Below are 27,663 nucleotides of genomic sequence, written 5' to 3' on the forward strand. Positions count from 1 at the left end.
CTCATTAGGAAGCGCTGTTACGTCTTTTCCGGCAGCTTTTAAAAATTAGGTCTGGGTAACTAAACCAAAACCAAATATATTGAAAGGATCTATAGTTTTGATTCACTCCCTCCTCCCCCATTTCAAAACAGGGCTTGGGGACCTAAGATAAACAGATTAAAGAAGGAAGAAGAAACACTTCATATACCTTATAAAACATTATACCTTAATCTGCATAGAATATTCTATCTTAAGGTTACTGGAAACTTGCAATGCTACTGGGAAAAATTTCCCAAACCCAATGAGACATTAAAGGATAGTTCTCTAACCTGTATTTTGTTTAAGAAACAAAAGACCAGCTAAAGTTGTTCTCTACCACCATACCTAAGTGACAATGCCATTCTAAGTTGGCATATATGCTAAATTAAAATAAGAAAATCTAATTTAGTAAAATTTACATCGTTTCCCTACTCTGTTATATAATTATATCCCCATAAGTATTCAGCCTAGAAAGAAAATCATTAAAATGCAAGAACAAGCTAGAAATCACAATTAGAATTTAGAAAGGCTCTAAGAATCTTGTTTTTAAAACATGTTTGTTTTCTACTTGCCAATCAACCACTGACACTATTTGTAAACTACTCCCCCCTTCAGCCTCATGGGGGATGCTTCTCATGAAGACTATTTTATTTCACAATTGCTACTCATATGTGCTTACTTCAAAAGAACCAAGATTTTGGTCACAATGACATTATTAAAAATATGATAATCTCCATAGCTTTTAATATTTAAGTTCACACAAAAAGAAGCAACTTCAGTTGTTTTAGGTCAATTCATAATTCATCTAGCAACATGAGCTTTTAAAAGCCACTCAATTTTTAAACCTTAGTATCTTGTTTCTTCCCAAATTATTTCTACAAAGTAACTTCCATTATGCTACTGTTAAAAAAAAAAATCTTAGCTGTCGCTGCTACAATTTCCAAAAAAACACATCAAATGTATTAATATATTTAATTAGCAAAATGTTATTCACATTTCTGTATCATAAAAAAACTTTTAATAAATCTCAGGTAATACCAGTAAAAAAGCATTTACTGTCACATCCCTAAAAACTATTTTTTAAAAAATGACAACAGTGTCATTACAAACTGGTGATTTAAATGATCAAACTTGACTTACAATAGGACTATTCTTTTTAAAAAGAAAAAAAAAACGTTTTTACGGTAGAAATAACCAAAGGCTTACTTTTCCCTGTACCATAAAACAATTTTTAGAAGTGACTATTCAAATAGTAGTGCCAACAATTTCAATAAGTAATATTTAGAACAAAACAGAGGACGTCTTTGAGATAACCAAAATTACCGAGATATTTAGTATACAAAAGCTAACAAAGCAGACAATGAATTTCTTTAACCACACTTCAATTACAATATAAAAAAACTTTTGCAGTAATTCGTACCTTTATCAATATTCCAGAGAAACAAGTTGTTGCTGTTTTTACCGTTAAGGTGATTTAGGTTCCAAATGATAGGATAGCCTTGCTCCTTACCAGGAATAAAATTGCTTTTCTGGAGAAAGCAAGTCAACAAAGCCCATGTTGCCTGAGCAAGCCTGAATTTCTAGCAAATGGGGATGAAGCTATTTGCATTTGTTGGTTTAAGGGGGGAGGAGTGGGAGGAGGGGACTAAGGGGACTGCTAAAGTAATTCGTATATTGTCTGTGGACTGTAGAGACAGTGATCATCAGTCACCTGCTCAAACCTCCTTCACTCCTGCCTTCAGAAGAACCAAAGGTCCTTCCAAAGGTTACCCGGGGTCAGAGAAACTGGAAAGAAATGAGAAGACATGCAAAATCTAACTGCTAACTCACTGCATCTATAGACAAAGTTATTCCCACCTGATCACATGTCCTAAAAACCAAGACATTTTAATAGTCTCAAGAGAACTTGCTAAAATATATCATACAACAGAAGCAAGAAAGAAAAATCTCCAGACTGCTTGCAATTGTTGCAGTATTTAGCTGGAATACTTAAAACAGAAAAAGGAAATTTTTTTTCCAAGATACTTCTTTGCATCATAATAGCCATCTCATTTGCACAAGCAAAACATTTGTTCCAAGTTGTTCATATGAAAAAGAAAATATCAGCTGTATTAAATTTCATAGCTTTTGAGTCAGTCATTTAGGTTGATAGCATTTCTAACCATTTCATTTATACCAAACAAGAGTACTGAATATACTCAGTATATTAGTCCGTATTTTATTATAAACTACATTAAGGGCAAAAATCTACGTAAATACTCAAGTGTCTATTCAGAAGCCTTCTAGTGGGACTGACACACCTCGAACTTTTTACAACCTTAGTTATATGCACCTCTGCCACTTTTGACCTACTGTTTTACAGAAAAATGAAAAGTGCTGCTTTATGTGGCTTTAACTGAACATACACAGTCCTACAAAAACAGGGAGAAAGCTGGTGAATACATGCATTAAAAGCTGTAAAATCTTAATTTTAAAATTTAGAGAGATGAAGCACAAGTTACAGAAACCACATACTCCTCTCTGCGCATACCTGAACAAAGAGCAAAAAGCAGCCACAATTTCTAGTTTTGTTTTCTTAAAAATGAGAATGGGGTGGGAGTGTGGAAAGTAGACCTATTTCTTGTTTGCTGAACAAAAAAATTCCCAAAAGACAAACTTTGAAACAGTTAAGAAGGAAAACATTAGAGTTTTTCAAAATAGAAAAAAAAAACTACTAAAGTGACCAGTTACATTTTTTTAAAACATCAAACGTTTAGATTTTTAAAACCCACTCCCTTAAAGTTTTAATTAAGAAAAAACTAAACCACACACATACTTGCCCATAAAACAAACCAGCATTCAAAGAAGCAGCTAATACTGCCCAAAATAATTAATTACCTTTAAGGTCTATTTAAGTAAGTTGTGAAGGAAATGCCATGTTGCCATTGAGTTCCAATTCTAAATTAAGCTGTTTCTGTGAGATGTAGGGGGACAGAAGACCCAATAAACGGAAAGGTTTTATCAAAAAGAGTTAAGATGGTCACTGGAAGCCTATGGTGCCACAGGACAGGAATGCTTTGCTACACCTTCCTGATTCTAGGTTTTCCCCTCCTCCACGGTTCCCTTTGGACCAGAAGAATTCCTCTGTACCCTTGGGATCCTGCAACCTTATACTCGGCATCTGGAAGTTTGCTGCTTGCCCTCCTTCCTAGTCTGTAAGGTCACAATTGCTTAAAGAATTAGGCTACAAGATGACACTTCAGACCAGTGTAGGTCATTAAGTTACAATCAATGATACATAAATCTGAAGCTAAAGTTAAAAACTTTGAACATCCCATAATAATGAAAGCAATTAATACTGGGGGCAAACTTTTAAAAGAATCTTCTACTTCTTAGTTTTTCAAAAGACTAATTTCTCCAAAGACTAATAATTTGTACTTATTATGTTAATAAATAAAATTATAGAGACAAAATAGTAATGGGTTTACAAACTTTCCCCAAAAAAGACAGGAAAAATAAGAGATTTTTTTTTAAATTTTTCACATAGCCTTCAAAACAAGGTAGTCCTAGTTCTGATTCTAAGTTGCTGGATTATCCTGTCTTGCTCTTTCATGTATTAAATATTTGGACTTTAATGAAATGACTGGCTATATACTCCTATAAGTATATATGCACTGGAGACATGGGAATGGCAATATGAGGGAAAAAACCGTATCTTACAGGGCATTCCTAAATTTCTATCATTTTTTAGAGAGAACTAAAATATAAGATACAGAAGAGGGGGGGAGCACGTTGAAAACAGAAAACGGCAAGATCAAATAAGTTTGCAAGAAGAAAATCTACAATGGGCCTTGTTTTCATTTATGTGATTCAGCCTTCTGCAAGTTGCCAAGGACACAGCAGCACATATGTTCCTTTCCTCTTTTTCACCAGACACTCTGTACGGGTCTCGTGAGTAAATCTGATGAGCTGTGACAGCACCAACCAGAAGCTAAGGGCTTTGAAAGATTGTAGGGTCATAACAAGAGCTAAGAAAAGAAAACTTAAATAAACAAGAGGGAAAAAGCCACACATCTTGCTGAATTTTCTATCCAAGTAAGTTTCTCCGTGATTTTTTTCTACCATTAATAAGCCTAATGCAAATTTTTGCTGTTTCTGATCACAGAAGTATTTACACAGTTTTTAAAAATTGTTAGAAAAAGTTTTAAAGTAAATTAAACTTTATTACTATCCTTGAAAAGGAAACCAGTAAAGCTTAAATAAACATTTATTTAATGTAAAGTCCTATCAAGGAGCATTCATAGATGCCTCGTTACATTTTTTAAGAAACTAGGCAATTGTATTTCTTTAGTTATTAATTATAAAGTTTTAAGTGCTATGACCTTAAAATATTTTGGAAAAGCTGTTATATAAAGGTTGAGAGCAAACATTTTCAGTGTTTTTAAGAAATATTCAAAGTATTGTCATTTGAATGATGTGTTTAAAAAAAAGAATAGAAACATTCAAAATAAACAAAAATACAGATTTTTTTAATTTATGGAATTCAATTAATTTAATATTATGTGTGCCTTTTGAAATTATTTAACTCTAAGGCATTTAAAGTATTTAATATTCAAGTCAATAAGTAATATTTCTCTGAGTTAAAAAAACTTTAACATTAAAAAGCAAACTACTGGAAAAAAGTTTTTACTTTTATGACACAGGGTTGATATGTGCAATAAATGAAGCACTCAAATCAATAAGAAAAACACGCTAAGAGAAAAATGGGAAAAGGTGATTAGCAGGCAAACTATAAAGGAATATTAATGACCAAAAAACATGGAAAGAAAAAGATTCAATCTCACTAGTAATCTAAGAAATGAAATTTTGAAAAACAATTATTTTTTTAATTAGCAAAAAATAACAAGAAAAATAATTTCCAAGGTTGGCCAGAGTAGGAAAAAAACACTTTCACCTACTTCTGAGGTTGGCGGAAATGACAAAGACCACTTGTCAGCCTTAAAAACATACCCCTTAACCTAGCAAAGTTATCTATGGAAACAGAGAGGTATACAAAGACATATACATAAAAGTATACATCATTATCATCTAGTTTAATAACAAATCTGGAAATATTCTAAATGCTTAACAAAATAGAGATTGGGTTAAGTAAATTATGGAACAGCCATACAATGGAATGCAGTGCAGACATAAATTTCAATTTATAAAGATATTTTACATGGGAATACAGTCACAACAGATTATGAAAAAAATAGGCAAGAAAGCAGAATATACACAATAACACCTTTTCAAATGAAAATTGTCATTTTGTTTACTTTAAAGCACAAATGCTATATACAAATATATTCTTGTTTTTTTTAAAAAAAGCCACAGATAAAAGCAAAAGTCCCCATTACCACTTCCCTTACCATTCAACATCCTTCGCAGAAATAATCAGTACTACAGATCTGACATATAGCCTTCCAGATTTTTTTTACATATTTACACACATATTTCTAAAGGTACATATAGAAATACATATTTATTTTGTTTTGACATAACAGTATTACATTGTATATATTTGAGGAGACTTATTACTTTTTTCACTTAATATATCTTAGAGAGCTTTCCTTCTTAGTATAAGTAGAAACACTCTCATTCTAAATTATTCTATAATTATTCTAAAGAACAACTATACCATAACTTATTTCAACATTTCTCCACTGATTTGACCATGTGTGTGTTTTCTAAAGTTATATGTGTAAGAGAAAAGAAAAGTAGTATGAAGCCAAATACCACACTGCTTGCGATAGTTGTATCCAAAAGCTTTTCCCAATATTTTGCTTTGAGCATTTACTTGTTCTATTAGAAGAAAATTGTTATGTTAAAAATTAGAATGAAAAATAATTAGAAAAATATTTTGCTTTCAAGAATATACAAATTATATCTTAAAAACTGTACTTTTATTTTATAGCTGACATCTAAATAAATGGTGTATTGCCTAAATCTTTTCTCTACTCAAAAAGAGTATTTCATTTTGTCTAAATACAGTACTAACCACTATTAACCTATTCATAATTAATAAGCGATGCCTGAAAAAAAGCAAAATGAATCACACATGCATTATCTTTGGGTGAACGCCAACTACAAGTTTTTAACCATTCTTTCCCCAGAATCCCAAAGTTCTTCTGGGGACTTCTGGGAATATTTATAAAACAGATTGTGGCAGCAGTGGGCATACATTTGTTTCTACTCTTAACTGCTTCCAAATTCTACTTTAACATGGTTTGGACTATTTGTACTCAATATTCAAAAGGCTATCAAGAAAACTGCTTTATAACCTTGAATTACTTGTGCCATCTGAAATCCTTAATTTCTCACAATGAAAGTAAACAGTGTATTTGTATATGTGTGGTTTTGCCAAGACATCAAGATTCAACAAAACCTACAAACAGAACTACCATGGTGACACTGTAAAACACCAAAGATGACATGAAAAGATTAAAGTAGCTAGATTTTAAAATGACAGATTACAGTCAGAGGAGAAATACTGACAGCTGTATTCTCAACAGCAATAATGGAAACCAAAAGTCAAAAGAATGTCTTCATTGTGCTGAAAGAGAATGGCTGTCAACCTGGTATTTTACCATCACAGAAAGTGTCTTTCGAGGACAAAGCTGAAATAATGACATATTCAAATGAACATAAACCAAGACAGAATGCCACTAGCAGACCTTCAGTAAAGGAAATTCTGAAGGATCTACCTCAGAAAGAAGAAAAGTAATCCCAGATGAAAGGTCTGAGATGTCAAGAATAAATAAAGAGCAAAGAACATGCTAAATATGTGGGTAAATCTCAACAAACATTGACTATGTAAGTAACAATAGTAATAGTCCATGAGATTTTTTTAAAGATACAACAGGTAAATCACTTCAAGATGGCTGACTGGAGGCTTCCAATATTCCTCTCCTCCACAAAGAAGAACCAAAATATTAAGTATATAATCTTCAAACTGAGCATCTAAGAAGGAACACTGGAATCTAACAAGAAGAGGAAACACCCGAGGCATAAAAAGAGAGGGACGCAAGACAGCCAGTTTGGCCAAGACTGGCTGAGAGCCCGAAGAGGCTCTTCAGTGAGGGGAAAGGGTAAGTGAGAGATCCACAGTGGTCAATATTCCCACCATGGACTCCGCCAGCCCTAGCCACAGAAAAACCCATCGCAGGCCCTGAGAACAGCTTAAGGACCTGCCTAGAGATCATGCAACATCATTGCTCTAGAAAGTGAGCCCACGTCCCAAGTCCTAAGCAACCGTAGCACAGCACCATTCTGAGACTTCAGCCCCCACCACACTGCATCCTGCCCTGGAGCCCAACAACCCCTACATCTCCACATCCCTAGAGCCCCACCAACATCTCCCAACATCCACCCAGAGGGCTGCAGTGGTGTAACAACTGTTAGACCCAGCGAAGTGGCAAGATCCCCAGCACTCTACCACACACAGTGTCCTGCACCCTGGGGAACAAATGGTGCAGCACATTGGAGAGGCTGCCCACCCTGATCCAGGAGAAAGGGAGCCAAAGCACGTGCTCCATAGAGTCTAAGAACCACCTACCTGGGAGGACTACTACTGACAGCAACCTTAATCCCTCCACAGTAGCAGGGCTCCTTCACACAGACTCTGAGAACAGACTCTAACACTGCCCACAGCAGCTGCCACTGGGGGCCTAAGTGTGCGCCACTAGCAATTACCCCCCACCGCCAGAAGCAAGGCCACCTCTGTGTACCTGCACACTGGTTTTCCCTGCTGCTACCACAGCCGCCACCACCAGGGGCTAAAGCACATGCCCCCACCAGGGCCTGAGAACTGCCTGTCTGTGGCTGCAGCTCTCCCAAGCAGCAGTACGAAGGCACACTTGCATACACACTTGCTCTGCCTGCTCACCACTGCTGCTGCCACCCAAGCACTGCACCAGGGGTCCAGGGTATTGCCCCATCCTGCCCACCACAGCCAGTGCCAAAATACACCACCAGGGACCTGAGGACAGGCATGGCTAGCTGGCACTGCTCTCTCATTGCCCAAGTATACCTCCCGGGAGCTTGGAGACTGCCCCGCCCTGACCATCACTGCTACGCACTCCTCCTGGAGGCCTGAGGATGGGCCCAGCCAGCCTGCCGCTGTCACCTCAGCCAGCACCCACTGGCACATACCCATTGGGGGCCTGAGGACTGGCCCACCCAGCCTGTTGCAGGCACTGTTAACACGAACACATGCTGCTTTGGGGCCCAAAAGTTGTCCTATCACCATTAGCACCATCACCTACACCACACACACCACCCAGAGAACCAAGGACCTACCCACCCACCTAGCCCACCACTGCCACTGCTGATATCCTATCAAGCCACCTGCAAGCCCAAATTCAGCCAGTTTGGACCAGATGACACCGGTGTCCATATACACTGACCAGGGGCCCAAGAACAGGCACGCTCAGCCCTCTACTGCCATCGGTGGGGCCTGAGGACTGGCCCACCTGGCGTCCTCATCCACAGAAAACCTCACCACAGCCTCAACCAACAACCGCAGCCTAAGCCACTGAGGAAATTACAAACACTAATGACACTGTTTACAGCCAAATAACTCATAGAGAAACTTCACTACTTCATGCACTCAGAATCAAAGCTAAAGTATCCTATCCAACCAACAACACATAAATACATCTTCAAAAAAAAGATTTCCCCTACAAAAGCCAGTCCAAAAAATTAGAAGCAGCAACTATTACGCTAGACGTGCAGACATCAATGTAAAGACCCAAGAAATATGAAAAAAGAAGGAAATGTGACACCTCCAAAGGAACACGATAATTTTCCAGCGACAGATTCCAATGAAAAAGAAATAGTTGAAAAAGAATTCAAAATAATGATATTAAAGAAGCTCGGTGAGATACAAAAGAACACAGATAAATAATACAAAGAAATGAGAAAAACAAGTCAGGTTGTGAATGAGAAATTCACCAGAGAAATAGATAGCATAAAAAAGAACCAAAGAGAAACTCTAGAAATGAAGAATTCAATGCATTAAATAAAAAATTCCTTTGAGAGCTTCACAATAGATTAGAGCAAGCAGAAGAAAGAAGCTCAGAACTGGAAGATAGGTCCTTTGAAATAGGCCCCATCAGACAAAAAAAAAAAAAAAGAATAAAGAAAGCCTACATGACATATGAGACACCATAAAGCAAACAAATATACAAATTTTGGATGTTTCAAAAGATGAAAAGAAGGCCAAAGGCAGAGAAACCTATTTAGCAAAATAGCTGAAAACTACCCAAACGAAAAGAGACATCACAACAAAAACCACAGAAATACAGAAGATCATCAGAGACTATCATGAACAACTATACACTAACAAATTGGAAACCCTAGAGGAAATGCATAAATTCCTGGACACATAGAACCTATCAAGACTGAATAAGGAAGAAACAGAAAACCTTGACAGACCAATTGACAAGCAATGAGACTGAATCAGTAATAAAAAGTCTCCCAACATCTTTGGGATGTTGGGATCAGATGGCTTCACTGCTAAATTCTACCAGACTTATAAAGAAGAACTAACACCAATTCTCCTCAAACTATTTCAAAAAATTGAAGAGGTGAGAATTCTCCTTAACTCATTCTATAAGGCCAGCATTACCCTAATACCAAAACCAGACAAGGACACAAGGAAAAAAAAGAAAACTACAGGCCAATTTCCCTACGAACATAGATGCAAAAATCCTCAAGAAAACACTAGTAAATTGAATCCAAACAATACACCAAGAGGAAGTAGGATTTGTCCCAAGGATGCAAGGATAAGTTCAACATACACAAATAAATGTGATACATCATATCAACAGTATGAAGGACAAAAACCATACGGTCATCTCAATAGATGCAGAAAAAGCATTTGATAAAATCCAACGTCCTTCATGATTAAAAACTCTCAACAAACTAGGCACAGAAGGAACACTACTCAACATAATAAAGGCTACATATGACAAAGCCACAGCTAACATCATTCTGAATAAAAGCTGAAAGCCTTTCCTCTAAGAACTGCAACAAGTCAAGAATGCCCACTTTCAGCACTCCTATTCAACATAGTATTGGAAGTCCTAGCCAGAGCAATTAGGCAAGAAAAATAAAAGGAATCTAAATGGAAAAAAGGAAGGCAAATTGTGCCTCGTGGGCTGGCTTTGGCTCAAGTGGTTACTGCCTCACACGACTTTCTAACCATTAAATTGTCCCTCTTTGCAGGTGACATGATCTTGTATTTAGAAAAACCTAAGGACTCCACCAAAACATTCTTAGATCTAATAAACAAATTCAGTACAGTTGCAAGATACAAAATCAACATACAAAAACCAGTAGTGTTTCTATACACCAATAATGAAATAGCTGAAAAAGAAATTAAGAAAATTCCATTTATAATAACCACATAAGAAATAAAACACTGGGTGTGGTGGCTCACACCTGTAATCCCAACACTTTGGGAGGCTGAGGCAGGAGGATCACTTGAGTCCAGGAACCTGGGCAACACAGTGAGACCCTGTCTCTACAAAAAAAACACAAAAAAACAAAAAACAAAAAAAACACATTATTTTAATTAGCTGGGCATGGTGGCACATGCCTGTAGTCCCAGCTACTCAGAAGGCTGAGGTGGGAGGATTGCTTGAGCCCAGGACATGGAAGCTGCAGTGAGCCGTGATCACGCCACTGCACTCCACCCTGGGTGACAGAGCAAGAACCACTCTCAAAAAAAAGAGAGAGAAGAAAGAAAACACTTAGGAAGAAATTTTACCAAGGAGGTGAAAGATCTCTACAAGAAAAACTACAAAACGCTGATGAAAAAAACTAATGAGGACATGAAGAAATGGAAAGACATTCCATGCTTATGGATCAGAAGAATTAATATTGTTAAAATGACCACACTACCCAAAACAAGCTACGGATTCAATGCAATCTTTATCAAAATACCAATGTCACTCTTCACAGAAATAGAAAAAACAATCCTAAATTTTGTATGAAACTAAAAAGAGCCCATCTAGCCAAAGTAATCCTGAGCAAAAAAAAGAGAGAGGTATCACACCACCTGACTTCAAAATACACTGCAAGGCTATAGTAACCAAAACAGCATGGTATTAATATAAAAACAAATACATTGACCTATAAAACAGAAAACCCAGAAATAAGCCCATCTATTTACAGCTAACTGATTTTTGACAAAGGCGCCAAGAACGTACATTGGGACACGGACACCCTTTTCAATAAACAGTGCTAGGAAAACTGGATATCCATATGTAAAAGAATGAAACTAGGTCAGGCGTGGTGGCTCATGCCTGTAATCCCAGCACTTTGGGAGGACAAGGCAGGCAGATCACCTGAAGTCAGGAGTTCGAGACCAGCCTGGCCAACATGGGGAAACCCCGTCTCTAACTGATGGGTAACCCAGCTGCTCGGGAGGCTGAGGTAGGAGAATTGCTTGAACCTGGGAGGCGGAGGTTGCAGTGCACCAAGATTGCACTGCACTCCAACCTAGGTGACAGAGTGAGACTGTGTCTCACAAAAAAAAAAAAAAAAAAAAAAAAAAGAAAGAAAAAAAAAAGAAACTAGACCCCTAGACTCCTCTCTCTCACCATATACAAAAATCAACTCAAAATGCATTAAAGACTTAAACATAAGGCCCGATACTATAAAACTATAAAACTACTAGAAGGAAACACAGGAGAAACAGTTCAGGACATTGGTCTAAGCAAAGATTTTATGGCTAAGACCTCAAAAGCACAGGCCACAAAAACAAAAACAGACAAGTGGGACTACATAAAACTAAAAAGCTTATGCACTGCAAAGGAAACAATCAATGGAGTGGAGACAACCCTTGAATAGGAGAAAATATTTGTAAACTATCCCACAAGGGACTAATAACCAGAATATACAAGGAACTCAACAGCAAGAAAAAACTAATAATCCCTTAATTAAAAAGTGGACAAAGGGGCTGGGCAAGGTGGCTCATGCCTGTATTCCCAGCACTTTGGGAGGCCAAGGTGGGCGGATCACGAGGTCAGGAGATCGAGACCATACTGGCTAATATGGTGAAACCCCATCTCTACTAAAAATACAAAAAAAAAAAAAAATTAGCCAGGCATAGTGGCACACGCCTGTAGTACCAGCTACTCGAGGCTGAGGCAGGAGAATTGCTTGAACCCGGGAGGCAGAGGTTGCAGTGAGCTGAGATCGCGCCACTGCACTCCAGCCTGGGCAACAGAGTGAGACTCCATCTCAAAATAAAAAAAGTGGACAAAGGATCTGAATAGACACTTCTCAAAATAATACATACAAATGGCCAACAAGTATATGAAAAAAATGCTCAGCATCACTAATCATCAGGGAAATGGAAATCAAAACCACAATGGTGGTTGATAACTCAATCATCTTACTCCAGTTAGAATGGCTACTATTAAAAAGACAAAAAAAAAAATAGATGCTGGCTAGGATGCAGAGAAAAGGGAACATTTTTTTTTTTAATTTTAAATAGAGACAAGGTCTCGTTCTGTTGCCCAGGCTGTAGTGCAGTGACATGAATATAGCTCACTGGGATCTCTTAGCCCCAGGGCTCAAGCAATCCTCCCACCTCAGCCTCCCAAGCAGCTAGGACTATAAGGCACGTATCACCATGCCCAGTTTACCTTTTTATTTTTTTGTAGAGCCAGAGTCTCACTGTGTTGCCCAGGCTGGTCTCAAACTCCTGGCTTCAAGCAATCCTCCCACCTCGGCCTCTCAAAGTGTAGAGATTATAGGGTAAGCCACTATGCCTGGCCAGAAAAGGGAACTCTTACACACTGTTGGTGGGAATGTAAATTAGTACAGCCATTATGAAAAACAGTATGGCAACTTCTTGGCCAGGCGTAGTGGCTCACGCCTGTAATCCCAGCACTTTGGGAGACCGAGGCAGGCAGACCGCCTGAGTCTAGGAGGTCGAGACCAGCCTGGGTAACGTGGTGAAACCCGGTCTCTACTAAAAATACAAAAATTAGCCAGGTGTGGTGGTGCGCACCTGTAGTCCCAGCTACTTGGGGAGCTGAGACAGAAGGATCACTTGAGCCCAGGAAGTCAAGGCTTTACTGAGCCGAGATCACACCACTGCACTCCAGCCTGGGTGACAAAGTGAGACCCTGTCTCAAAAAAAAAAAAAAAAAAAAAAAGTTTGAGCCGTAGTCAGAAAAAGATAACAAAAACATCATCCACACAAAATCTGGTCATCAGATAAAGTAGACGTTAAGGTTAAAAAAAAAAAGGAGATCAGCCAGGCATGGTAGCTCACACCTGTAATCCCAGCACTTTGGGAGGCCAAGGCGGGTGGATCACCTGAGGTCAGGAGTTCAAGACCAGCCTGGCCAACATGGGGAAACCCTGTCTCTAATAAAAATACAAAAATTAGCCGGGTGTTGTGGCAGGCGCCTATAATCCCAGCTACTCAGAAGGCTGAGGCAGGAAAATCGATTGAACCCAGGAGACAGAGGTTGTAGTTAGCCAAGTTCACACCACTGCACTCCAGCCTGGGCAACGGAGCAAGACTCCGTCTCAAAAAAAAAAAAAAAAAAAACATTAGGTTGGTTTCCCCAGCAAACGGAGAAAAACCATAAATAAATCAGGTTACCGTGGAAGGTTCAGTTCACCAGGAAGTTATAATAATTCAAAATTGGTACACACTTGATAATATAGCCACAAAATAGATAAAGCAGAAAGCAAACACAGAAAGAAATACAAGGAAAAACAAATCCATAATTATATGAAGCCTATAAGGGAAAAATAATCTGAATAACAGTAAATTTCTCATCAGAAACCACAGAAGCCAGACGGAAGTTGCAGAATACTTTTCAAGTGTGAAAAGAAAAGAATTGGCCAGGCACGGTGGCTCACACCTGTAATCCTAGTACTTTGGGAGGCCGAGGCAGGTGGTTCACCTAAGGTCAAGAGTTCGAGACCAGCCTGACCAATATGGTGAAACCCCGTCTTTGCTAAAATTACAAAAATTAACTGGGCGTGATGGTGGGCACCTGTAGTCCCAGCTACTCAGGAGGCTGAGGCAGGAGAATGACTTGAACCCAGGAGGCGGAGGTTGCACTGAGCCAAGATCACACCACTTGCTCTCCAGCCTGGGTGACAGAGCAAGACTCTGCCTTAGAAAAAAAAAAATCAAAAAAGAAGAAATGAAAAGAATTATCAACCTAGAATTCTATATCCAGCAACTATCCTTCAAGAATGAAGAGGAGGGCTGGGTGTGGTGGCTCATGCCTATAATCCCAACACTTTGAGAGGCTGAAGAGGGAGGATCACTTGAGTCCAATAGTTCAAGACCAGCCTGGACAACACAGTGAGACCCCGTCTCTACTAAAAATTAAAAAAATTAGCCTGGGATGGTAACACATGCCTGTAGTCCCAGCTACTGGGGAGGCTGAGGCAAGAGGATCAATTGCTTGCATCTGGAGAGTTGAAGCTGCAGTGAGCCATGATTGCACCACTGCACTCCAGCCTGGGTGTCACGGCAAAACCCTGTCTCCAAAAAACAGAGAATTTGTTGCCACCCAACCCTAAAAGAATGGTTAAAAGAAGTTCTCTAAACAGGAAGAAAATGATAAAATAAGGAAATATTGAAAACCAGGAATTAAGAACAATTTAAAGGGTAAAAATGTAAATAAATACAACAGACTTTCCTTCTATTGAGTTTTCTAAGTTATGTTTGATGGTGGAAGCAAAAATTATAACACTAATGTGGTTCTCAATATTGAAGACAATTATATATAATAGAGGGTAAAGGGACATAAAGTGAGGTAAGATTTCTAAAGTTCACTCAAAGTGAATGTCAACTGGGGTAAAGACAGAGAAGGCAGATCTCACAAAGTATTGGGAAGCCACTTTTTCTTATTCTTTTTTTTTTTCTTTTTAACACTGTGCATTTCCTATTTACTCCTTGACTCTCTAAATCTAGCTTTTTAAGGAAGCCGAGTAACCATAGTTTTACTAAGACCACTAACGAGTTCTCCTCTTGCTTGACTTTTACACTGCTTTTGATAATGTTGGGTACTTTCTCCTTAAAATCTTTTCTCTCCTGTTGCCATGGAAGCCAACCTACTGATCTCCTACATTTATGTATACTTTTTTCCAGTGTCCTAGATTGACTTCTACTACCTATTCCTTATTTTTGTGCTTCTCAAAGTTCAGGTTTCAAACCATGTGCACTGGAAACAACTGAGCCCCACTTCGAACCCACGGATTCAAACCCCTGGATGTGAGTTCCCGAGCACTGCCTTTTAACAAGCTCCCCTAGGCAATTCAAGAGTGATAATTACTGCTTTAAATGTTGACCCACCAGGTTCTGTCCTGGTCCTTTTCTACCTCTACTTGTTATACATACACAATTAAAACACACTCAAAACTTCCACCACTTGCTGCTATCAACAAAATAAGTAAACTGCTCACCCTCCCATCCCAAGCATCTATAATCCACCTGGCACAAAGAATATTTATCTGAGGGAACATGATGACTCTCAAACCTGCTTTGTCAACAAGACCTATGTTTTTTGGGCTCCAGATCTGCATGTGCAGCTATCCAATGAACATGTGCACCTGTATGTCCCAAAGTTACCCTGAATCAGTTAGGACTGAGTTCAGCTAACAGTAATAGAAAAACCTAAAAGAACAGCGACTTATATAACATAGAAGTATATTTCTCACAATTGTCTGAAAACAGATAATACGGGCTAATATGAAAGCTCTGCTCCACCAAGTTCTCAGGGACTCTGGTTCCTGGCTGCTTTCCCCCCACTCCACAGTGCCTAGCATATGGTCCCCATCTCATGCTCCAAGATGGAGCTCCAGTCAAAACCACATTCGTAACAGCAGGATAAAAGCAGAAAGAAGGAAAAGGAAAGGACATGCTCATCTCTCTATAATATACTTTCTGGAAAAGGTACACACTATGTGTACTTTTATTCCATCAACCAGGACTTAGTCTTCTGGCTAGGAGTCTGTATGTTAGGCAGCCAACTGTAATACCAAGAAAAAAAGAGAGAAGAAATACTGGAGGACAACAGCATTCTCAGCCACACGTTCCAAACCCACTGTGTTCCAAAGTGAACTCGTCAGTTTTTAGGATAAACTGGAATTTTGCACTTTTGTTATGTATCCATCCTACCTTTATCTCCATTCTGCCTGGCAAACTCCTGCTTCTCATCTAATACTCACATCATGCACCTTTTGTGATGCTTTCCTTTACGCAACCACCTTTCCCTCCAGCCAAGACTGGAAGTCTTTGGGCCACCTCCACATCTAGCATACATCTCTATTTTTGCATTGCTAATACTATATCTTTTTTTTACAAATCTATGCCTCCATGCATCCCTCTTCCATTAGAAGGTAAACTTCTTGAGGGTAGAGACTATGTTTTATTTATCTTAGTATCATATACACATAGATCTGTATCATACTAAATTTTACAAAATCAACCATTAATATCTACTTCCTAGACTTATGGAAGCAGGAAACTGGTTAAAGATGTACCTAATAAAAAGGACACCGTGGTATATAGTACTGTAGTATAATGGAATGTGTTAAAGTCCCGAATTACAGATGATTCTAACAGCCATTGCAAGAATAATATGGCTATAAGCTCTTACCTAGACATTACACTCCTCTGTACACTTTGCGTACTTATTTTCTACATCTTTCTTTTTTTCTCATAAAAATAAATATACTTAGTAGCGTAAGTTTTTTAAGTATGTTTATATTCAATCCCACTAAGTTGATTTTTCATTTATTTATTTTTTTGAGACGGAGTTTCATTCTTGTTGCCCAAGCTGGAGTGCAGTGGCACAATCTCAGCTCACTGCAATCTCCACCCTCTAGGTTCAAGCGATTCTCCTGCCTCAGCCTCCTGAGTAGCTAGGATTACAGGCACACGCCACCATGCCCGGCTAATTGAATCCCACTAAGTTTATATTAAACTTAGGCCAATGATTGGGTTCTATGCTTAGACCCCAACTTAAGCCTCAGCAGTTACTCCATCATAGAAGACCAGGTTAGGCATATCTAAGCCCTTGAAAAAGTCACCAAGGAACATCAACATGTTGACAGCTTTTCTCTGAAAGAAAATATCTAGAAGATCATAGTACTCAGCTTAGGAAACACTGTTACAACTAATAAACATTACCACGACTAAAATAACATACTAATTTATGATGGCTTCCACAGAGTCAAAAATGTTCACTGTAGATTTAACTTAAGGCTATCAAAGTGTCGATTTAACTTAAAAACAGGACCAAAATCATGTAAGACATGTTTATAACAGTTGTTAAGCCCAGCCTTTTAAAAAATATCTTTGAGATATGAACAATGGAATACCATGTATAATTTTTAATTGAATATCAACTATAAAAGGAGCTGAGCGCATACCACCCCCCTTGCTTATAGCAACAAGACCTCAATGGTCCAAATATGACTTTTAGCTTTGTCCATATTCTCCAGTGTGGACTGGAACTCAGACTATGATGCTGCAGTGACCTCAAGAATTCTAATCATAGCTTTCCTTTACCTCCAGTTCTCTAGCCTGGACAGCGCTTTGTTCTGCCTGCCACGAGTTGGGGCATGAAGTCCTAGTACCACCAACGCCAATCACAATGCCACCAATGACGGTTACATCTAACTTCAATAAAGTAAAAGAAAAAGTAGTTATTATCTTACCACTAGTTCCTGGGGGTTGTAATACATCCCCTGTCAGGCGACACCACCCAACTGGGAAAATATCTCGAGAATCATACTTGCACCAGTAATCAAAAGCTCCACTCCAGCCATCGAATGTGATATGAACTTCATCCCCTTTAACATCTCCAATGGTCGCAGGACAGATGAGATACGGGTTCTTTTTGTCAATAGCTTCCAGTTTCATCCCCACCTTAAAATTATTTAGTGGAGGCTTTGGTGGTTCCTATCAAAACATTAAAAAAAAAAAAAAGATTTCATTGTTAAGATGTATTAAGACTCATGTGCTCGAAGTGAAAAGTTGCATATTCTCTCACAACCCTTAGCAACCAAAAATTAAGCTCCATGTTTAATTATCAATTAATACAGGAAGACAACAGTTCTCACAGATCTGAAACTCTGCTCTCCAACATCTCATATTTTCTCTGGAGCAGAGTCAAGAACCTGGAAAGAAACAAAACCAGCCGGATTCATTCATTCAAGAAATATGTATTATCTACTATGTACCAGGAATTTAAGATTCACTGATGAACAAATATATCAAACATCCCTGCTCTGGTAGAGCTTACATTCTAGTGCTGGTGGTAGTAGTGGTTGTGGACATGGAAAAGCAATCAACAAGAAATTTTACAACAGGCAGTCAAACAAACCTAACAAATACGTAAATTGGTGTGTCAAAAAGTGGTAAGTCCGAAGAAAAGAAACAACATCAGACAATATCCTAAAAGAAACTCAAACTATAAGAATTCTAAAGAAAATGAATAACTTAAAATTAAAAAAAAAGAAACTCTAAGTATAAAATACAGACACAAGAACATGAAAGTCATATAGTATGGGGTCATTTATAATACCCAATCCAGAAATCAACATTTTAAAAGTATTAGTCACAAAAAGGTTAAAGCACGTAAATGTTAACAGGATTGCTAAAAAGCCCAAGTGTTATGTTAAAAGCAACATCTTTTCTTTCAATCTGCATTTCATCCTACTAAATGGCACCATCACAGCAACCCAGTCACCTAAGCCAAAAGACTGGAAATAGTAATCCTATTCTACTAACACTTGTTCAAATTAAAAGAGAAAAAAAAAGAATTAAAAAAAAGTAGTCCTGGACTGGTGGTTTTCTGCCCTAATGAACATTAGAATCACCTGTGACCACACCGCCAGAGATAATAATTGGTCTATGGTGGGGCCTGGGAAGCAGTAATATTTTAATTATCAGGGAAATTCGAAGGTGCACTTGAGGTTGAGAACCACTACCCTAGATTCATCCCTTTCACTTACCCATAATTCAATTAAAAACCACAACCTCCCAATCAGAGCTGGATTTTAAACCTAGGCAGTCTGTCTCAGAGTCACCTCCTTGGAGCACCCTACCCCAGCATCTGCCTGGACAACTCCAACTCACCCAGTTTAAAGCCCAGTTCTCCTAGCTTCCTTGAATGCTTCCCTGACCAACCCCTGCCCACTCCTAGGCCCAGTTCCAACTGAGCCACTCTCATCTTCAATCGTAATATCACTAGAGAAATGTGTTCATTCCTCTATGAGACTAAGAGATTATTAAAAACAGCATTCATATTATGATTTCCAGCACAATAACCAACAGCAAGCAATTTTTTAAATGAAAGAACCAAGGAATCACCCGAAAACAGTAAATAAGCTCTCAACTAATTCTCTCATCAATTTAAAAAATATATCTGGTAGGCTGGTTTCTTTTTCAAATGCCCCCCTTAAAACCCATCTCATCACCCTGTATTTTTCTATTGTTACTCTTTACACCCTTACAATCTGGAAGCTCCTTAATTATTAGCTTCCAAAGTCCTTTTAATTACATATTCTTTTTTTAATTTTTATTTTTATAGAGATAAGGCCTCACTATATTGGCTGGGCTGGTCTCGAACTCCTGGCCTAAAGTAATCCTCCCACCTCAGCCTCTCAAACTGCTGGGATTACAGGTGTGGGCTACCACGCCAGGCTGAATTACATATCTTAATTTGATTCTTAAAAACCACCCTGGGCTCAAACCTGTAATCCCTAATTCAGCACTTTGGGAGGCCAAGGCAGGTGGATTGCTTGAGCTCAGGAGTTTGACAACAGCCTGGGCAATAAGACGAAACCTCGTCTCTACAAAAAATACAAAAATTAGCTGGGCATGGTGGCAGCACACCTGTAGCCCCAGCTACTTAGTGGGCTGAGGCAGGAGAATCACTTGAGCCCCGGAAGTCATTCAGGCCGCGGCAAGCCATGTTCTTGCCACTGCACTCCAGCCTGGGCAACAGAGTGAGACTCCGCCTCAAAAAAAAAAAAAAAACCCCACCCTGAAAGCTGGCAAGTCGAAAGGTAGATGATTAAAGATCAAAGTATTTGATAAATAGCTGGTAAGTAAGAAGCAGTGTTACATGAAAGGGCTAAAGGTTAACTGCCTGTTACTGTGTATGAGAAGAAAAAAGTGGGGAGGTGAGCCGCATTTAACAAAGAATAAACACGGCAGTTGACAAGTTTGTGCTAGATGCTCACAGAATGCAGAAAACATTTGAGGCACACATAAGGATACCAGGACCTTACACTGTCATATAACAGACTGAGACTTTCTGTAGCAAAGCAAACTAAGTTCAAATGGCAATGTATATTTTCTGCAACAAAACAATTAAAAAACTGGAATAAGCAATGCAATAGAATTAATTTTAAGATTCAAATATATAACCTAGGCCAGGCATGGTGGCTCATGCCTGTAATCCCAGCACTTTGGAACGCCGAGGTGGGCAGATCATCTGAGCCCAGGAGTTAGAGACCACCTGGGCAACATAGCAAAACCCTATCTCTAAAAAAGCATAAAAATTGGCTCACGCCTGTAATCCCAGAACTTTGGGAGGCTGAGGTGGGTGGATCATGAGGTCAGGAGGTTGAGACCAGCCTGACCAACATGGTGGAACCCCGTCTCTACTAAAAATACAAAAATTAGCCAGGTGTGGTGGCGCGTGCCTGTAATCCCAGCTACTCAGTAGGCTGAGGCAGGAGAATCACTTGAATCCAGGAGACGGAGGTTGTGGTGAGCCAAGATCATGCCATTGCACTCCAGCCTGGGTGACAGATCAAGACTCATCTCAAAAGAAAAAAAAAAAAATTAGCTGGGTGTGGTGGTGCATGCCTGTAGTCCCAGCTACTCAGGAGGCTGAGGCAGGAGGATCTGCTTGAGCCTGGGAGGTGGAGGTTGCAGTGAGCCAAGATGGTGCCACTGCACTCCAGCCTGGGCAACAGAGTGAGATGCTATCTCAAAAAAAAAAAAAAAAAGACAGGGAGGGAGGAAGGAAGGGAGGGAGGGAAGGACAGGGAGGAAAGGACAGGCAGGGAGGGAGGAAAGGACAGGGAGGGAGGGAGGGAGGGATAGACAACCTACAGAAAGGGAGAAAGAAAATATTGGCAAACTATCCATCACAAGGGATTAATAACCAGAATATATAGGGAACTCAAACAACTCAATAGCAAAAAACAAATAACCTGATTTTAAAATGGGCAAAAGACCTGAACAGACATTTCTCAAAAGAAGACATAGAAATGGCCAAGAGATGCAAATCAAAACCACAATGAGATGCCATCTCACCCCGGTTAGAATGACTATTATCAAAAAGACCAAAAAAATAACAAATGTTGGTGAGAAGGCATAGAGAAAAAAATAAAACTACCAAATGACCCAGCAATCCCACTTCCGGGGGTACATAACCAAAAGAAAGGAAATCAGTATATTTAAGAGATATCTGCACTCCCATGTTTACTGCAACACTATTCACAATAGCCAGATATGGAATCAAAAGTGTCCATCCATGAACAGATACTTCTCAAAAGAAGACATACAAGTGGCTAACAAGCATGTGAAAAAAATGCTCAATATCACTAATCATTAGAGAAATGCAAATCAAAACCACAATGAGATGGCCTGGTGCAGTGGCTCACGCCTGTAATCCCAGCACTTTGGGAGGCTGAGGTGGGTGGATAACCTGAGGTCAGGAGTTCAAGACCAGCCTGGTCAACATGGCGAAACCCTGTCTCTACGTATAATACAAAAAATGTGCCAGGCATGGTGGCTAGTCCCAGCTACTCGAGAGGCTGAGGCATGAGAATCTCTTGAACCCAGGAGACAGAGGATGCAATGAGCTGAGATTGGGCCACTGCACTCCAGCCTTGGAGACAGAATGAGACTCTGTCTCAAAAAAAAAAAAAAAAAAAAAAAGGGGGGACCCACAATGAGATACCATCTCACACCAGTCAGAATGGCCATTATTAAAAAGTCAAAAAACAGCAGATCCTGGTGAGGCTGCAGAGAAAAGAAAATGCTTATACACCGCTGGTGGGAATGTAAATTAGTTCAGCCGCTGAGGAAGGCAATTTGGAGATTTCTCAAAGAACTTAGAACTACCATTCGACCCAGCAATCCCATTACTGGGTATATACCCAAAGGAAAATGAATTGTTCTACCATAGACACATGTTCGCATATGTTCATTGCAGCACTATTTATAATGGCAAAGATGTGGAATCAACCTTGATGTCCGTCAATGGTGGGCTGCATAAAGAAAATTTGGTACATATATATCATGGAATACTATGCAGCCATAAAAAAGGACGAGATCATGTCCTCTGTAACACAGATGGAGAGCTGGAGGCCATTACCCTAAAGGAACAGACAAACCAAATGCTACCCTAAAGGAACAGATAAACCAAATGCTGCATGTTCTCACTTACAAGTGGGAGCTAAACAGTGAGTACACATGGACACAAAGAGGTGAACAACAAACATCAGGGCCTACTTGAGTTGAGGGTTGAAGGTAGGAGGAGGGTGAGGATCAAAAAACTACCTATTGGGTACTATGCTTATTACCTGGGTGATAAAATAATCTGTGCCCCAAATCCCCCCAACACATAATCTATGCATATTACAAACCTGTACACGTACCCCATGTACCTAAAATAAAAGTTGGAGAGAAAACAAAAAAAATCAAGTGTCCATCAACAGGTGAATAAAGAAAATGTGATATATATACACAATGGAATATTATTTAACCATAAAAATGAAATCCTGCCAATGCAGCAACATGGATGGAACTGGAGGTCATTATGTTAAGTGAAATGCTTTTAAAGAATTTGGTTTGTCATCATCATCAGTCCTTTAATAACTTCCTGAACACAAAAATATAATTTGCAAAAGCAATAGCTAAAATAAACAAGGAATTCTCTTTTCTTTTATGGTGAGACAAAAATGGTTCTATTCTAGAAGATGGCTAGCAAAGAATGCTCTTTTAACCACCTCCTTTTTTTGTTTTGTTTTTTTTGTTTGTTTGTTTTTGAGACAGTCTCTCTCTGTTGCCCAGGCTGGAGTGCAGTGGCACGACCTCGGCTCACTGCAACCTCCACCTCCTGGGTTCAAGCAATTCTCCTGCCTCGGCCTCCCGCGTAGCTGGGATTACAGGCACATGCCACCACACTTGGCTAATTTTTGTATTTTTAGTAGAGATAGGGTTTTGCCATGTTGGCCAGGCCGGTCTCGAACTCCTGACCTCAGGTGATCCACCCACCTCGGCCTCCCAAAGTGCTGGGATTACAGGTGTGAACCACTGCGCCTGGCCTTTATTTTATTTTATTTATTTATTTTTATATAAAGGGCAGGGTCTCCTCACTATGTTGCGCAGGCTGGACTCAAATCTCCTGGGCTTAAGCAATCCTCCTGCCTCAGCCTTCCAAGTAGCTGGGACTACAGGAACGTGCCACCACATCCAGCTTTTAACCTCCCTTCTTGATTACCTACAATATGATTCTCCTTAAAGGCTATTTCTTCCCATGTCCCACAAAATCCGAAACCAGTCTCAGCATTCTCTGCATTACTCCTCTGCCTGGGGAATAATCCTACTCTTGTAGCCTCATGGTTCACTATCTTCCTTCCTTCACATCTTTACTCAAAAGGTACCTTCTCAGACCCTCCTGGCCAACCTGTCTAAAACGTCGACCTCTCTTCTAAGCATGTAAGAGTATAAAACATAAGATACACTTTCTTTATTTAGCATGATCTATTAAACATTTCCCCAAGTAGAAAGTAAGCTCCATAAGGGCATATTTTATGCTTTATTTACTGCTATATTCCCAGTACCTGCCTCTGACCACAAACTAATAAATGAACTTCTATCTCCTTATTTTTAATCAACTACTTATTTGACCTCCCAATAATTTTAGTCCTTTAACCTTCATTTATTCATTTACAAATATTTACTTAGTATCTACTATATTCCAGACACTACTGAAGGTTCTTGGGATATATTAACAAGCAAAAAAGACAAAATCCCTCCCTCACAGCACTTACATGCTAGTGAGGAGAGACAATAAACATAATTTAAAAAGTAAAACACATACATTAGAAATGATAAATGCTATGCAGAGAGAGAGAGAGAGAGAAAACAGCACAATAAGAAAAATCCAGAGAGAAATGTAGGAGGGGTTGTACAACTTCAAATAGAGAAATTAAAACAAGTCTCATATAGAAGGTGACATGTGAGCAGAAATCTGAAGGAGGGAAATGGACAGAACCAAGGCCCTAAAGCAGGAGCTGTGTCTGAAATGTTCAAAGAACACCAAGGAAGTGAGTGTGGGTAAAACCTAAGTAGGAGAGCAGTAGGAAATGAGGTCAGACAGATAATGAGGGGTCATATCATATATAGTTTTATAGATCACTGTAAGGATTCTCGCTTTTACTCTGAGTAAAACAGGAAGCCCCTGGAAGAGTTTGAACAGAGGAGTGATATAATTTGACTTATGTGGGTTTTTTGTTTGTTTTGTTTTTGTTTTTGAGACAGAGTCTCACTCTTGTTGCCCAGACTGGAGTGTAGTGTCGTAATCTCAGCTCACTGCAATCCCTGCTTCCTGGCTTCAAGCAATTCTCCTGTTTCAGCCACCCGAGTAGCTGGGATTACAGGTGTGCAACCACAACGCCCAGCTAATTTTTCAATTTTTAGTAGAGACAGGGTTTCACCCTGTTGGCCGGGCTGGTCTTGAACTCCTGACCTCAAGTGATCCGCCCATCTCAGCCTCCCAATGTGCTGGGATTACAGGCATGAGGCACCATGCCCGGCTGTGATTTACATTTTAAAAGGAATACTCTGGTTGCTGTGCTGATGATAGCCCGTAAAGTTATAAATTCAGAGACCAGTGAGAAGCTACTGCAGTAATCCAACTGAGATTGAAAAAGACAGCTTGTACCAAAGTGGTAACAATGGAGATGGCAAGAAGTGGTTGGATTTTGGATATACATTTGTCCCTCAGTATCCACAGAGGACTGGTTCCAGGATCCACTGAAGATACCAAAATCCAAGGACACTCAAGTCCCTGATATAAAATGGCACAGTATTTGCATATAGCCTATATACATCCCCCCATATATTTTAAATAATTTCTAGATTATAAGTAATTTAAGTAATCTCTAGATTACTTATGATACCTAATAGAATATAAATGGTATGTAAATAGCTGTTATACTATATTTTTTTCACTTGTACTATTTTTTTACTGTATTTTGGGTTGTTTTTTTTTTAATATTTTCAATCTGCAGTTGGTTGAACCCATGGATGCAGAACCCGAGGATATGGAAAGCTGACTGTATTTTGAAGGTACAGTCAATAGGATTTCCTTATGGACCAGATGTAGGGTGTGAAAGAAACAATTACCAAGGTTTGAGGCCTGAGCAACTAGAAAGATAGTTTCCCCTCCCTGAGATAGGGAGGTTAACAGGTGGAGCTGTTTGAGATGTCCATCAGACATCCAAGTGGAGATGTAGAGTAGGTAGCTGGATATACAAATCTGAGTTGGGAGTAAGAGGTCTGGGGTAGAAAGACAAATTTGAAAATCATTTGCATATAAACTGTATTTAAAGCCAGATAATTAGATGAGCTCACTAGGGGATTAATACAGGTTAGGGTTTCTCAGCCTTGGCACTACTGACATTTGGAGCCAGAATGGGTGTATGGGTGTGTGTGTGTGTGTGTGTGTGTGTGCATGTGTGTGTATGTGTATTCTGTGCATTGTAGGATGTGAAGCAGCACTCATATCTAGGTTACAAAGCATTATTTCACTACTCTCTTCTCAGCATCCAAAACCAACTTATTCCCTTGTCTTTGCCCTGTTATTCCAAACCTTAGTTCAATATCACCATCCACTTCACCTATTTATACTTAGCTGCTGCTATGGTTTGGCTGTGTCCCCAACCAAATCTCAACTTGAATTGTATCTCCCAGAATTCCCACGTTGTGGGAGGGACCCAGGGGAGGTAACTGAATCATGGGAGCTGGTCTTTCCCATGCTATTCTCGTGGTAGTGAATAAGTCTCACAAGATCTGATGAGTTTATCAGGGGTTTCTGCTTTTGCTTCTTCCTCATTTTCTCTTGCCGCCACCATGTAAGAAGTGCCTTTCGCCTCCCACCATGATCCTGAGGCCTCCCCAACCATGTGGAACTGTAAGTCCAATTAAACTTCTTTTTCTCCCCAGTCTTAGGCATGTCTTTATCAGCAGCGTGAAAATAGACTAATACAGCTGCTGAGCACTGCTGCAGCAAAGTCCCTCCCACATGCTTATTACATGTAGTGACACACATTTTTACTCTTCATCCTTAGCTAAGCCCTCCAAAATACTGTCATGTGTCCCTAGACCATTCCCTCTCCCATCCCATATGGCAGCTGTTCCAAACCTTAACCATTCTCCTTAAGATAAATGATGTAGCCTCACTGTATGTTTGTTATTTTGTTAACTGACTTTATCCCCAACCAGTATGTATGAATTTTCTTCCAGCCTTTGCCAGTTTCCTACTTTGCAGAAATAGGAATTTGAGGTTTTGTTTTTTTGTTGTTGTTGTTTTGTTTTGTTTTAAATCAGGGTCTCACTCTGTCACCTAGGCTAAAAGGTTAGCATGCAGTAGCGAGATCATGGCTCATGGCAGCCTCAACCTTCCAGACTCAAGTGATCCTCCCATCATTGAGGTCTATTTATAGAAATAGTAAATTGAAGCCATCAGGAATGATCTCCGTATAGTCTGCCCCAAAATTATAAATTTAGCTGAGGACACTTTTCACCTGGACTTTAGCTCTTGCTAATGTAACTGATGATTTTCTATCTACCAAATAGTCAAAAATCAGCTTTCCTCATAAATGACCTTCCTTAAGTACATGATATGGGCCAGGCACTGTGTAATTCTGAGCTGTACTTGAGACTGTTAACCACTCACTTATCCTTGCAACTCTGCCCCACTGGATTCAATGACACTGGCTTATTCTAGTTTTCCTCCTCCATTTCTAGAGCTGCTCCTATCCCTTTACCCACCCTATAAAGTAGGTAGGTATTTCTCAAGGCTCTCACCTCGACACTCCTCTCTCTTCCTTCTATATATTCTCTGGACTAGCTCATTTAAGCTCAAAGCTTCTATCACTACTATTTCTGCTAAAAATTTCCAAATCCATGTGCCCAAGCCAAACTTTGTTCCTAAGTTCTAAACCATTTACTTTCAACAGCCTGATAGTCATCACTACTCAAATTTCCCAAAGACACCTCAACACGTTCAAAACTAAGCCCATCTGTTCCTTCCATAAATATTTATCTCCCTGTATTCTTTTATCCTTTCTTCATTCTTTTAACAAACAAGTATGTGTCCAGAAACTAATATAGGCACTGACAATACAAAAACATGCTAACTGCTCAAAAGGAACTCACAGTCCAGGAAGAGAGACAGTAAAAATAATAATATAATCTAACACATACAAAGATTGGGATATGTACAATGCTATAGAAGTATAGGAATGGGCCGGACACAGTGGCTCACACCTGCAATCCCAGCACTTTGAGAGGCCAAGGTGGGTGGATCATTTGAGGTCGGG

General features: G+C 39.3%; 1 protein-coding gene across 7 annotated transcripts in view; it reads right to left on the bottom strand.

Annotated features, from left to right (window-relative positions):
- Positions 1-27,663, bottom strand: part of SCML2 (Scm polycomb group protein like 2) — a 117,341-nt gene that overhangs the window by 47,839 nt on the left and 41,839 nt on the right. For all 7 annotated transcript variants that reach the window (XM_063660906.1, XM_054472741.2, XM_063660909.1 and 4 more), the window contains one exon: positions 17,746-17,989. In XM_063660906.1, coding sequence (XP_063516976.1) covers positions 17,746-17,989 — 244 coding nt within the window. The remainder of the gene's footprint in view (positions 1-17,745; positions 17,990-27,663) is intronic.

The sequence above is a fragment of the Pongo pygmaeus genome, chromosome X, assembly GCF_028885625.2.
Source record: "Pongo pygmaeus isolate AG05252 chromosome X, NHGRI_mPonPyg2-v2.0_pri, whole genome shotgun sequence".
NCBI lineage: Eukaryota > Metazoa > Chordata > Mammalia > Primates > Hominidae > Pongo > Pongo pygmaeus.